This window comes from Conger conger, chromosome 4 (genome assembly GCF_963514075.1).
Source record: "Conger conger chromosome 4, fConCon1.1, whole genome shotgun sequence".
Taxonomy (NCBI): domain Eukaryota; kingdom Metazoa; phylum Chordata; class Actinopteri; order Anguilliformes; family Congridae; genus Conger; species Conger conger.
The window spans coordinates 8,773,529-8,788,856 of record NC_083763.1 but is presented as its reverse complement, the minus strand read 5'-3'; the positions used below and the strand labels follow the sequence as shown (position 1 = coordinate 8,788,856).

Below are 15,328 nucleotides of genomic sequence, written 5' to 3'. Positions count from 1 at the left end.
GGAAGTACTTTATTTGGCCTCTAAAAGGAGGTTCGCGGTCACATTATTTTTTCCCCAAGGGGAAATGTGAAAGGAAAGCCGATATTGCAAATGACGACCGTCACCCATGCGATCGAATTTTTTTTTGTTGATAATTGCCGTTACGGTTCATCACCAAGCACTAAGCTCTCGTGTGGCGGAGCCAAACGTAAGCAAATGTCTTGAGCGACGACAGCACCTCTTCACGCCCGCAAGGCATGCTGGGTTGGCTGGCGATGGCGAGGCAACCAGAAGGACGGGGAACGCGGCGCGATAACCAATCGGGTCCGACGTGTAAACGGTCCCGGATTTCAAATTCGTTCGCGCCTACGAGCGACTGAGTGATGCGAGGCGACGTCATCGGAGAAGGTGCGGCTTCACGACGGAGGTGTTGTCATAACATCTGCAGGCCGTCAATGGAGCGGTCCTGCGTGGGCGCTCGAAACCAGCCAATGGCAGTCGAGGCTTCTGTGACGCGGGACCTGATGTTTACTCAAGATCAATGTCAGGAGAGCGAACGCATGTGGTATTTTGCCAACAACAGTTGCAATGCCTGTTCTAAAAATTTTTCCTCATTAAAGAATCAGGCCAAAACATGTCTCAGAAAACGAGAGGAAAAAAAAAAGGAAAAAAAAAAAAGGCACAAGAAAGACCAACAATGCTTTTCTTTACACGGTTGTCTTTTTCTTCACACTCTATGAGTTGAAGAAAAATCTCAAGAAAAATTATAAAAAAACCAAAAAAAAAACCAAATGAGCTATTTTGGTTTGGTTTGTGGTTTTTTCACAACATGAAATTCCACAACGTTAAACCAACAACGTAAAACTTTACGAGGAGCTTGTCTCATTAATTCAGGTATGTACACTCCTACTCCTCCTCCACTAACTTCTCAAATGTATGCACACATCCAACATTACACATTCTAAACACACCGCCCACACAAGGAAACTGCCACAGCCACGTACAATGTCATTTAAAAAGGTGGGATTACCTCCGAGGCCTTTTGTGCTGCTCAGATTTAGCTTTTAACAACCACAATCTCAAGTCTCTCCCGATGCCCAGCTCCCGAGAAGCACTGGTGCTTAATGACAGTTCCGAATGCCAGTGCCCCAGCACTGTTTGTGGTCAAGACCCTTATGGGATTTTCACAAGGATCCCCAAACGGGAGCCTGTCAATGGCAGGGCTACAGTGCAGGCGAGATGCGCAACACAACCCACAGGGCAGCCAACTCCCAGCCCTATCCCCCTTTCCCCCTCTACACCCCACACCCCAAAACGGGCGGGCGGTTATCCCCCACCAGGGGAACTTGGGAAGTTGCAGTCCCTTCTGTCCGTTATCCTCCCTTCTTAATATCTGCCCAAATACAGCAAAAAATACAAATGGAGAGCAGACCACACTCCTTTGAGAAATAAAATATCCAGAGATGAGTATCTAGCAGGCATAATATCTATGGTACAACACTAATATTGATGATACAACACTAATATCTATAGTATAACACTAACATCTATGGCACAACACCAATATCTAGGGGACAAAACTAATATCTATGGTACAGCACTAATATCTATGGGACAACACCAACATCTATGGTACAACACTAACATCTATGGCACAAGACCAATATCTAGGGGACAACACTAATATCTATGGTACAGCACTAATATCTATGGGACAACACCAACATCTATGGTACAACACTAACATCTATGGCACAAGACCAATATCTACGGTACAACACTAATATCTATAATAATCTCATGACACCCCTCCGGGGGGGGGGAGAAGGGCAGGGCTGGGGTCACTCACGTGGTGGAGTTCATGGTGGTGTATCCGGAGGGGCATTCTGGGATGCAGGCGCCGTTGTGGATGACGTACTCCTGGCAGTCGCTGGCCTTGCTCTGCTTGCACTGGTTGTGCAGCTGCTGGCAGAAGGTGAAGTTGACGCAGCGCCAGCCCTTGAAGGTGTAGTGACCGGCCGGGCACTTCTCCACGCACGCGCCCCGGTGCATCAGGTTGCGGCAGGCCACGCACCCCCCGGGGGAGGAGGGCTCCGTGCAGCCGCCCAGGCACTGGTCGTGGCAGCAGCGGTTGTCCTTGGTGCAGGCGCGGTGTTTGCATGTGGACTGGCACACTGTGAGAGGGGGGGAGGGAGGGAGAGAGAGAGGGGGGGGAGAGAGAGAGAGGGAGAGAGAGGGAGGGAGAGAGGGAGAGAGAGAGAGGGAGAGAGGGGGGGGGAGAGAGAGAGAGAGAGAGAGAGAGAGAGAGAGAGAGGGGGGGGGGGGGAGAGAGAGAGGGGGGGAGAGAGAGAGAGAGAGAGAGGGGGGAGAGAGAGAGAGAGAGAGAGAGAGAGAGAGAGAGAGAGAGAGAGAGAGAGAGAGGGGAGAGGGGGAGAGAGAGAGAGAGAGACTTGAGCAACCACGTTCACTTCACCTCTAGGGGCTGACAAACACTGTTCTCCCTCGAAACACTGACCCAGGCCACCGTCGGCATTCCACACACACACAAGTCAGACACAGACAGTGGAGCACATTCAGACAGGGCCCGTGTCCAGGTTTGATCGTATCTGTTAAGACGGCGGAGCAGAAGTGAATAAATAAAACAGGTCTGGTATTCGTGAAAGTTTGTCTGGTTTCTCTGTCGGCGAGAGGCATCCCCAAGCACTCGTCCAGATTTTGTGGGGTTATCCCCACCTGAGAAATATTAGGTAATGCAAACAGCCACAGAATCTGACTGCAGTGGAGGATAGACAATGCTGGCGTGATTACAGACAGAGGGAAGAGAGAGAGAAGAGAGAGAGATTGAGAAAGAGGTGTTTGGAGCGTGGCACAGAGCTTGGACGAAAGACAACACAGCTGTTTTTTCTCAACAACAAAAAAATTTTCCCTTTCATTTTGAAAGACCCAAAAATTGAGAGGCATCACAGAGGATGTGGACTTCAGGCTTTGACGGTTTCAGTTTTTAATGAATTTATTTTGTATTTTTTAATTATCCCCAATCTGCAACCCTTCCCCCAACACGCCAGAGATGCAGCTACACACACACACACACACACACACACACGTAGGCTGAAGGTAAGAGCAGTGCAAACAGGAGCAGAGTTCAGCAGGGCTGGCCGTTAGGTCTGAGTCCACTGTTTACCCACAGGAGATACCCAAACTGCTGCTGCTGCTATCTCCTGCCAGCCTGAGAGAGATCAGCTTTTACGGGCTGTCATTTACTTTACCATAGGGAAAACAAGGAGTACTTACTTACACACACTCACATAAACCTATACCCTCCTTACACATGCTCACACACACACACACACAGGTACGTATATACACACACACACACACACACACACACACACACACCTATACCTAATATGCATCCCCTGTCCGACATAGCGACAGACGTCCAAGAACCCAGACGAGAAATGACCGTTATTTTTCCGTCGGCGAACGGGAGGCGTAGCGTGTATGAGAGGGAGGGAGGGGGGGAGTCGCTGTGGCGACCCGCAGCGCGACCTGGTTTAGCGGGCGCGCGCGAGGCGAGGCGAGGCGTGGGTGTTAAAAATAAACCGCGGCCGAGAGCGAGTAAACAAACACGCGCGGGCAGATAAGAGCGGGCCGCGGAGCACGGCGGGCCGGCGCAGCGTCACCGGAGACGCCGCCGTCCTGCGGCCGTTACGGACGCTAAGCCGCTCTGGCGGCCCTCGGGTGTGAGGGGAGTGAACGTGGTGAGTGCGCTCTGAAGTGCAGGACCGGATTAGCCCGTCTCGGAGCGAGGGAGAAGGGGAGGAGAGGAGGAGGAGAGGCGAAACGCCGCTTTCTGTTCAGGGGCCAACACGAACGCATGTATGTGTGCATTCACACGCGCGACACAGACACTCACGCAAACACAGATACACTGTTAACACCCTTTCAGTCTTACACACAGACAGACAGAGACAGAGACACAGACAGAGACACAGACACTCACGCAAACACAGATACACTGTTAACAGCCTTTCAGTCTTACAGACACAGACACATACAGACAGACAGACAGACAGACACAGACAGACAGACAGACACAGACACACAGACACACAGACACACAGACACACAGACACACAGACACACACACACACACACAGACACACAGACACACAGACACACAGACACAGTGATGATGGATTTCCCAGAGCCCACCCACAGAAGGCAGCACTAGTGCAGTGCAGACGGCAGACTGGGGCATCAGACCAGCTGGACACACCGAGATGGAGGAACCCGAGGTTAATGCCCTCCGCCAAACTCCTCCTCCCTCTCTGTGTGTCAGCACCTACAGCTGCCTATCACAAGGCCCGACCCCACCTACGCTTCTGTCCTGACCCGGTCAGACCCACCTCACAAGGACTGACCCCACCACTGCAGTGAAGTACGGTTCTGTTCTGACCCGGACAGACAAGAGGCCAGACCCACCTCACAAGGTCTGACCCTACCCCTGCAGTGAAGTACGGTTCTGTTCTGACCCGGACAGACAAGAGGCCAGACCCACCTCACAAGGTCTGACCCCACCGCTGCAGTGAAGTACGGTTCTGTTCTGACCCGGACAGACAAGAGGCCAGACCCACCTCACAAGGTCTGACCCCACCACTGCAGTGAAGTACGGTTCTGTTCTGACCCGGACAGACAAGAGGCCAGACCCACTCCCACAGCCTGTACACTCTGTGAAGGTATAATTAAATTAAATTAAATTTATTAGTTTACTTAACAGGGACACTGCACATTAATAACATTTCAGTGAATATGCCGGAGTTAGCCAGGACGGCTACTCCTCACCTGCAGGCCCTGGGCTACACGCATTGGCTGTGGGAGGAAACCAGAACACCACAGGGTGAACACGCAAAGTCCACACGGAGAGGACCCAGGCCAGCAGGGACGTAAACCCACACAGCCGACGTGTGAGGGAAACCGTGCGAACAACCGCGCCGCCGTACGGAGTATCCGCGTTGGCCGCGGACGGGAAGCCGGCGGCCAGCGGAGCTCAGGTGGAGAAATACGGTTACATCCTCCGCGAGTAAATCACGAATACTAAAGATTTGCGCCGACCGAGTTGTTCCAAGAATCCGTCTCATTTCCTAAACGGCTGGCAACACGGCTTCAGAGGGAGAGGGGGGGGGGGTGGAGAAAAGCCCAGGCCTTTTTTTTTGTGATGCTATCGCTAAAACATTTCCAAACCAGTTCTGAGCTCGCTGCCCTGCCTATGCAGAAAACAGTGCGTATCCAGGAGATGGATCGAGGCTGAACCCAGTCAGGTGCTCGCGGTCCGGGAACTGGGTCAGGAGACGCAGAAATCGCCCATAAACGACAAAAAGGTGAACGACCTTCATATGGAAAAGCTTTCAACAGAGAATAATGCACGTTTAAGTATTAGTAAATATGAATATATATACATGTTTGTATGTATATTATGTACAGCACATAATACATACATTATATACATACAAAATATTAATATTTTAGGTATATACATATAGATATAATGCATACATCAATATCTACATAATATCTATTAATTTTAAGTTGAATATGAGCATAGACATATAGATGAGAAGTTTGAAGATAGTTTGGGGAATTGCAAATGAATCCAAACAAACATAAATAGGTGAGAATGGGGATGTTCTGGGACTTGGGGCAGGAGAGACCTCTCTCAGTTCAGGGACAGATCAGCTCGACTTCACTGGTGTCATAAAGCTCCGGCGTCATGTGACGCGAGGTCAGGCTCGCAGGAGCAAAACAACACAGGGTCCTCTCCCTTTCAGCGGCCAGGGGTAGGCCATCACACTGCCTGTCTGAAAAAGGCAGGGACAGGCAGGGACAGACAAGGGGGGGATGGGGTGTGTACGGTGGGGGGGGGGGGGGGGAGGCAAAAAATAGAGAAGACAAAAAAAAGCAAAACAAAAACAAAACAAAAAAAAATGTGGAAGGAGCAAAATTGGCGAGACATTAAACGGCGAAGCGATATCCGTTGACCGTGTGTTGAAATAAGGGTCTGAGCGAACAGTCTGGCGTCCTTCCCACTCCCGAACTCACCCCCTCCCCAAAGCACACTTACAAAATGCAACGTGCGTCTCCTCAGCTCTCCGTTCCCCCCCCTCCCTCCCTCTCTCCCTCCCTCCCACCCTCCCTCTCTCCAGGCAGAGCTGTACAGACACAGTGTGGATCCGGATCCACCCCGGCGGGGGAGTCCAGGCCGGAGTGCAGCGCAGACCCGTGATCCGCCCTCACCCTTAACCAATGTGTCTCTCGCTGTGGAAGGCAGCCAATCAGAGGCCAGCCTCCGGCCCAGCGAGAGAGCCGCCCAGCGTTAACCCTTCGCACCGCAGCCCGCAGACGGGCAGGGATCGAGCGACGAGCCACGGGAACACACGAGGACAGACACGGGCCGAGAGAGAGGGGGAGAGAGAGAGAGAGAGAGAGAGAGAGAGAGAGAGAGAGAGAGAGAGGGAAAGAGGAAGAGAGAAGGGGAGAGAGGGAAAGAGGAAGAGAGAAGGGGAGAGAGGGAAAGAGGAAGAGAGAGAAGGGGAGAGAGGGAAAGAGGAAGAGAGAGAAGGGGAGAGAGGGAAAGAGGAAGAGAGAGAAGGGGAGAGAGGGAAAGAGGAAGAGAGAGAAGGGGAGAGAGGGAGAGAAACAGAGAGCAGGAGGGGGGAGAGCGGGGTTAGAGAGACAGAGAAAGACTGAGAGACAGAGAGATAGATGGGGAGAGAGAAAAAGAGACAGAGAAAGAGGGGAGAGAGTGGGGGGGAGACAGAGAGAGAGAGACAGAGGGAGGAAGGGAGAGAGAGAGGGGAGAGACAGATGGAGAGAGAGAGAGAGAGAGAGACAGAGGGAGGGAGGGAGAGAGAGGGAGAGACAGATGGAGAGAGAGAGCGAGAGACAGAGGGAGGGAGAGAGAGGGGAGAGAGAGAAAGACAGAGAGAGAGAGAGAGAGAGAGAGAGGGAGAGACAGAGGGAGGGAGAGAGGGGAGAGAGAGAGAGACAGAGAGAGAGAGAGAGAGAGAGAGAGAGGGAGGGGAGGATCCGCCCGTCCAGACACGCCGCAGCCTCACTGGGGCGCCTGCTCCCCTCTGTCCCCAGCGAGAGAAACCTGCACTAATATTTATTCATCTCTACCCCCCAAACTCCCCCACACCTCCTCCTCCCCTCCTCCCTCGCCCCCCACCGCAGGGGGGGAAACTGCGCCTCCCGCTCCTCGTTCATTCATTCATGGCCGTTGCCGCGGCGGTCGGTGGCAACGCTGCACCTGCTGGCGGAAGCGCAGCGCCCTGGGAGCTCCGCGCGACCGAGCGACCGCTCCGCTCCGTCACGGACGCTCCCGTTAACGTCCGCCGCCGCCGAGGAGACACCGCGCCCGCCCCGCGAAACGCGCGCCTCGCCGCAGGTACCAGGGTCTGGGATTGATGGGGGAGGACTCTTCCTCCGATTCACCACAACGCCCGCCCCCCCCCCCCCCCCCCCCCCCCCCCCCCTCCCCCCGCTCCATCCCCAGTCTGTGTCTGCACCGCTAGAGGGGACACTGCTCCCATTGGCTCACGGTAGCACAAGCGTATTTCAAGCCTGCTGGCATTAAACCTGACAGAAACCCCATCGACTGCCTCGTCCTCAACACGCACACGCACACGCACACGCACACGCACGGACGCACGCGGTACCACTCGCATACGTGTACACCTGCAAACGCGCACGTACACAAACACGCAGGAGCGTACACATGAGCACACACGCATTAGCGCATGCACACCCCCAGGCAAACACGCATGTAGACACACAGGAGCACGCACGCACACACACGGGCAAACACGCGGTAGCACAGATACACACACACAGAAACGCGCACGCACACACATGTACACTCAGGTAAACACACATACGCGGGCACGGACGTGCGGACACACCAAAACAGACACACACCGACAACCGACAAAAGGGGAGAATAGTGGGACAGCGACAATAGCATGACCTGAGTGCCTCCTGATTCACCAATCACTCCAAACACACACACGTATCACGTATACACAAACACGCATCACTCCACAAACACACACGTATCACGTATACACAAACACGTATCACTCCACATGTATGACTCCACACACACACACACACACACACACCGTTCCCCACACACACACACACACACACACACACACCGTTCCCCACACACACACACACACACACACACACACACACACAGCTCCACACACACACACACACACACACACATATATCGCTCCACACACACACACACACACACACACACAGCTCCACAGACACAGACACAGACACACATCGCTCCACACACACACACACACACACCGTTCCCCACACACACACACACACACACAGCTCCACACACACACAGCTCCACACACACACACACACACATACACACACACACACACACATATCGCTCCACCCACACACACACACACACACACACACACACACACACACACACACACACACACACAGGGACAGACTGTAACAGTCGTGTTTGACAGAGCTGATAAGACCAAAACAATGCAATAAGACGGTCACGCGTCTCACGGCCTCTCGTCTCCCCCGGCAACAACAGCGGCGACAACAACAACTGCCACCGCCCCACAGATAAGGATTGATTACCCAGGCCTGGAGCAAACAGAGGAGAGAGGGCGAAACCCGAAAACCTAGGGGCCTCGCGTCAGCCAAACCCGGTCCATAGTGAGGAACCCGCGCTCCGCCGCGCAGACTTCCGGAGACACGCGGCCATCTTTAGAACGGCTCTCTCCAGACCGAGGCGCACGCAGGCAGTTATGCCGAGCCAGCCAGGATGTATGAAGATTATTTATGGTAATAAGATGAGGATGAGGATTCTGGATTAGATGAGGATCCAGGGAGCTCTTCCCCTCTCTCCTGCGAGGGACAGTTAGAGCGGGAGAGCCGATGTGGAAGCTTTTGAGGGCGCGGAGAGAGCCCCGCTAACCGCTAACCCCCGGCGGGCGCTGCAGAGAGCGGCAAAGTCAGGTCACATCGCGGGCTAATCCCACGCCCACAGCTGGATGATCAAAGCAGACCGGCCTCGCAGAGACACAAACCAAAACCAAAACAATTACAAGGTTCAAACTCACTTCCTTTTTTTGACAAAAATGAGTCTGTGCTGTGAAGATGTTGCAAATATAATTTGACAAGATTTCGCACATTTACATTTCAGGGTGTTTTTCGTCGATGAAGAACGACCCTGCATTTCAGTTTCACGGTGCCAGAATGTGAAGCTCAATATCTCAAAACTACTGAGAATGCCAGATAATAGATAGAACCTTATAATCCCAAGGTCATAAAATGTTCACGAACGAACGCGGGCGCGGAGCCTCCTTACGACCCAGCCGCCCAACGATCGCACGGGTCTGACGGCCTCCTCCGACAGCCCTTCGAGGAGAAAAGGGAACGGCCATTACGAAAGATGACGGAAAATAAAACACGGTCGTTAATCTTCGGAGATTACCGGGACGACGCGGCTGTCGGCCGGCTTATGAAAACACGGGAAGCTGAACAGCGGCTTGTTTTGGTAGCGATACGGGCTTTCTCTCAAACGGGGGCAAGAACGGGCGTCTGCGGTGGCAAAACAGTGGCCTCCGGGCCCTCTGCATGACATCACCGTGAATTCTGACATGGCGATGATGATGATGATGACAACTTTCAAAGGGAGAACACGCCGGGACTGAGTCCTGCGTCTTCGGTTACAAGCCCAACGCTGGGCAGGACTCGCTCGCCTTCGCTTATTTTCGGACAGGCTCCTAAAATGCCCCCCCTACCCTACCCCTTAAACTGCACTGAGAGTCAGGTGCGCATTTTCCCTGGGCTCTTGGGCCACAGTTGAAAGAGGGCATCTTTGTTGAGTGTTTGTCTCGACGTGTGTATGTGTGTACAGTATACACATATGTACGTATGCGAGTGTGAGTGTGTGGGTGTGTGCGTATGAGTGAGTGGGTGTGTGTATGACTGAGGGGGCGTGTGTGTGTATAGCATATGAGCGTGTGTGTGAGTGTGTGTGTGTATATATATGTGCGTGTATATGAGTATGTATGTGTGTGTATATATATATATATATATACACATACATACATACATACATACATGTGTGTACAAGTGTGTCTACAGTATTAGCAGGCTCTCACACTCACACTCACACTCACACTCACACTCACACTCACACTCTCACACACACTCTCACACACACTCACACTCACACTCACACTCACACTCACACTCACACTCACACTCACACTCACACTCACACTCACACTCACACTCACACTCACACACACACTCACACTCACACTCACACTCACACTCACACTCACACTCACACTCACACTCACACTCACACTCACACACTCTCACACACACACACACACACACACACACACACACACACACACACACACACACCCTGGCCCTAGCTCTGGCTCCCTGCAGAGGCCCACAGGCCCGGGGCAGGTCGAGGGCCTGCTCAGACTGGTCTCAGGAGAGGCCTGCAGCGTGAGCCCCGGGCTGACCCAGCGAGCGGCTCGGTGCACAATGCCGCGCTAAAGCGCACTAAATTAAAGGGATTAGGGGGGGGGAACAGCGTGTCGCGACCGCGTCCGTAATCACGCCGCCGACACAATGCCCCATATTCTTCTCCGCCCCGCGCCCGTTTCACCGTGTTCCCGACGCGGGGCTGGCCCCGCAAAAAAAAAAAGTTGCTTTTAATTAGCGGCCTTCCCTCCTTCATCTGCGCCGACAAGAGGGCCTGAGGTCTGGCTGCCCGGGCCGGACCGCCCCCACCTGCCGTTACCTCAGAGGACAAAGCCCCACGAAGCCCAGTGTTTGGGTGCCTCACGGCGAGGCCGTGCCCCCACCTCACTCACTCCTGTAACGCGTGTTTGGCAGTCGGTCGCCGAAGCAAGCCAGGGGCCCGAAACTCTTTAGAAACGTCGCAATTACGAAATGAAAAAATCATCCCAAATTTGACAGCTCAGGAGTCCTCCGCTGAAGACCGTGGGTGGAGGAGACCCGCTCATACGCGTGAGCGGAGAGGAACACCTGGGCGGTGTTGAACAATGACCACAGCCATCCCCGTCGACCGAATCCTTCCCATACACCCTGTGGGCGATGCAAAGCCAATTACGGGCCACCCTTGTCACTGGCATGAGCTGGACTCCATCCAGGACAGCGGTGTTCACTCATGTGGCAAACTGTGCCACTCGCGTTCACTAACGGCAATTTTTATTTCTTTCTTTTTATTTATTTTTAAACACAGGGATTTGTTGTCTGCGCCCTTGCTAAAGCCACAGTGCTACACAAACAACTTTCAAAACCTGTGTTTTTGCTCCCTGGGTTGAGGAACGTCTTTGCGGACGACTTCATGCCACGCTTAAAACCACACGCTGCCGCTGAGCCCATGTTTACATTCACAGCCTCCGCCAGGACGGCTCCTGATTGGTCAGCGGAGTAAGGTTGCGACGACGACAGCAAACACTACAGCAAAGAGCTTTCCAACCAATCAGAGGTCCAGAAGATGTGTGGGAACATGTAGGTCCTCTGAAGTGAGTTAAAAACACACACACACACACAACACAACACACACAACACACACGGAGTGCTATAATGGAGTTATAACCCCATTATTAAAACGCAGATGACAGCTCTCTGCCCGTCTGCGTTGTGATGAATCTGGACGGGTTCGGTAAACCCGTGTCAGCGGCGGTGATAAATATAGTGGTCTTGCGTTGACGCACCTCAGAGGGGCACTAAAAGCCACTCTCCCCGCTCGACCGCCCACTCTGGAGTTGGGCAGGGCTGCGAAGCGACCGAATATCCCTTTACCATTTTAGGGGCTCTGCGGGCGGGGGGTCTGACGGACGGACTGACGGACGGACGGAGCAGGCCGCTCTCGAGCCAGGGCACGCGAGGCGGAGACGAGCTGGCAGGGTCGCCCTGGGCCGTATCGTCGCCCCTCTGACGAAACCAGGTGTGGGAACGAGGTGGGGGGCCACGGGGCTCCCTCATGCGTAACGGTCACCCCGTTTCAAATAACACGCTCAACCCTTCCAGTCCCACATGACACTTGCGTAACTACCTTCAAATCCCAAGGGCACTCTCAAACCTGATACCTTTTCAACCGATCAAAATGTCTGCTTTGCTACCGTTTTGAGCCCTACTAAATTCTTTCTAAACTTTCTCAACCAAAGCCAAAACCCTTCGGCGAGGATTTGGTGCGGAGCCACTTCCATGTCGAGCTCGGGACTGAGAGGGTTAAAGTAAAATCCGGAAGCTGGGGGTTGGGGGGGCATAGGGGTGTGTGGCCTCATGAGCAGGAGCACGTACTCACGGAACAAACAAGCCACCCGCACGCGGGGGCCCGGAACGTTCCGGGCACAGATGATGATTTAATTAGCGTTTTCCAGGGAGCGAGAGCGTGAATCACCTGTGATCTGGCGGCCCGCTTCCAGACCCCACACCTGCCGGCGGGGTTACTCACGGCAACAACGGCTTTATCTCGCGCGAGCGGTGACTCACGTCCTCCGAAACCGAACGTGGGAGGAACCGCGTATCCCAGAATGCACCACAGGCCTGTCCTGTCAACAACCCGCTTCAACCAAAAAAAATAAAAATAAAATACAGAACAGAAAGGGGCTGGCACCTGTAACAGATGACGCTCCCGAACAACAAAGGAATTACTATCTAGAACATCAAACAGGACACAGTGACCGCGAGAGACGACCACAAAAAAACGGAATGTCCGTTTGCCGTTCCGCGGGCTGACAGTGCGCCGTTGTCCTTTGATGCTCACCCCGCCCTGGCGTGTGCGACCTTCGCCTCGGTGCCAGACACTGTACCAGCCAGGCTCGCGGGACAGCACGGTGTGTGTGTGTGTGTGTGTGTGTGTGTGTGTGTGTGTGTGTGTGTGTGTGTGTGTGTGTGTGTGTGTGTGTGTGTGTGTGTGTGTGTGTGTGTGTGTGTGTGTGTGTGTGTGTGTGTGTGTGTGTGTGTGCGCGCCTCGGGCGCTTTGGCACGAGCCGGGACCGGCTCAACTGGGCTACACCAGCCGGCTTTCCACAAACCCGTCCCGTGTTGTGTTCCGTTTCCTTGGCCGGTATCAAGGCTCGAGTACCGACTTGTGAATGGCGCTCGACGCAAGGAGACAAAAGGCTATAAAAAATGAAAAAGATTCAATAAAAAAAGGGCTCGAGGTGTTTTCCGTTCCTACCTTCTCTCCGGCTGGGCGCCTGCCCAGGTGTGAAATGGATTCCTCCAGAAATTAGCCTCCGCTGAAAGCTGCCATCTCCGTGAGGCTCGTCAGCCGTTGCTCTTAATTAAAAGGTGCCTCCCAGAAACCCACAGCTGATAACAGGGCGCCCCATAGCGTAGTGGTTAAGGTACATGACTGAGACCCGCAGGGTCGGTGGTTCGATCCCCCGGTGTAGTCAGAATAAGATCCGCACAGCCGTTGGGCCCTTGAGCAAGGCCCTTAACCCTGCAATGCTCCAGGGGAGGATTGTCTCCTGCTTAGTCTAATCAACTGTACGCCGATCTGGATAAGAGCGTCTGCCAAATGCCATTCACGCAATGCAATGTAATGACGCTGGTTTCCAGCGGTCGTCCAATGAACAGCGAAGAATAACCTGCTTTATTTGCCGACAAGTTTCCTTGTGCTATTGCACATGCAAAGTAACCGTTTTGCCGTTAGCCCTTTTCAATCTCACCTGACCAGCGAGTGATGAGTCCGTTTCCATGGTGGTGAGCTGAGCAAGGAGACTCCAAAACAATGAAATGCAGAAGAGGAACAAGGAAGTAGTGTCGGTCCACCAGTTAATTTCCCATTTTTCTTTTCCTTATACTTTCCTTGACTTAGCATGTTTGTCTTGCTCGTTGTAAGCCATTAGCATTTTCTTAGCAACCCAATTTAGTGAGTCCTCAACCTGTCGTTGATTGGGTGTCTCTACTGGCACAGCGCTTACGTACACAAAGACAGACACACACATATATATACACACACACACACACACACACACACACACACACACACACACACAAAGGTACAGGGACACACAGTAAACCCACACACACACAAACACACATCAACTCATCTCCTCCGACACACACACACACACACACACACACACACACAAAAACATACACATACACTCACACACACGTCCGGTGAATTATTTACTTCTCAACCGTCCCAGAAAACCACAGCCACTGGATCTCATTACAGACCTTCTAAAACAAAAAAATCAATACACCTCAGTAATGTGCCCCCCCCCCCCCCCCCCGCCCCTATTCCTGGCTTGTGCCATTCGCCAGTGACCACAACAAACTTCGTCCTGACCTGGATGACAGGGGTGCTGGGATGCAGCAGGGGGGGCGCTTGGGTCGGGCAGGGGGGCTCTTGGGTGGGGCAGGGGGCCGCTGGACTGCAGCAGGGGGGCACTGGGTTTGGGCAGGGGGCTGAGGGGGGGGGGGGGGGCACTGACTGGACACAACGGCGACAGAACAGTGATGAAGCGTCAGAGGGGGCAGGGGGCCGCAGAAGGTATCCGTGGCGATGGGGGACACGTCGAGAATGCAGGACGCTCCAGCCAGCCACGCGGGAGAAAAATGATTTCCCTTCACCTCGAGTACAACACCCCTCCACCCCCCTCCCCATAACTGAGCAGCACGAAGCCAAGTGGTGTGGAGGGGGGGAGGGGGGGGGGGGAAATGCGCTTTCACCGCCCGTTCAAAAATAGAAATCTTTTCTGGCTCAAGATATCAATCTTCGTTTCGGACGCTGTTGCGCAAAAAGCCTGTTTACGGGCGCGCTAATCTCCTCAATCCATACGAGAGGAAACTGTCCAAACCGAACCGGATGATTTTTATCATTAAGCTCATTTTCTACAACCAGAGAGAGAGAGAGAGCGAGAGAGAGAGAAAGAAAGAGAGAGAGAGAGCATGAAGGCCAAGTGGAAGACTAGTGACGTGAAAAATACGCACAGGCTTGCTGAAGCAAATTACCACTTTGTACCGATTTTTCCACTTCCGACGTTCCATTTTTCCCACAAAAATAAAGACTTAAATTCCTCCGTGGAGCTGGGACCGTTTTTCCATTTCCAAAAGTCCTCGCAATTCCTCTGGGAAACCGAGACTTTCAACAGCTAAACTCCTGAACACAACCGACAGAAACAAAGCTTATGGGACAGAGTTTACTGGATAACTAGGGAGTTGAATTCTGTATGGCAACAGAAGGCCAAGTAGCAAGGAAGTACTTTCATTAACG

General features: G+C 53.2%; 1 protein-coding gene across 1 annotated transcript in view; it reads right to left on the bottom strand.

Moving 5' to 3' along the window:
* Positions 1-15,328, bottom strand: part of insrb (insulin receptor b) — a 112,637-nt gene that overhangs the window by 25,248 nt on the left and 72,061 nt on the right. Inside the window, exon 3 of the mRNA XM_061238109.1 lies at positions 1,829-2,153. Within this exon, the coding sequence (XP_061094093.1) occupies positions 1,829-2,153 (325 nt within the window). The remainder of the gene's footprint in view (positions 1-1,828; positions 2,154-15,328) is intronic.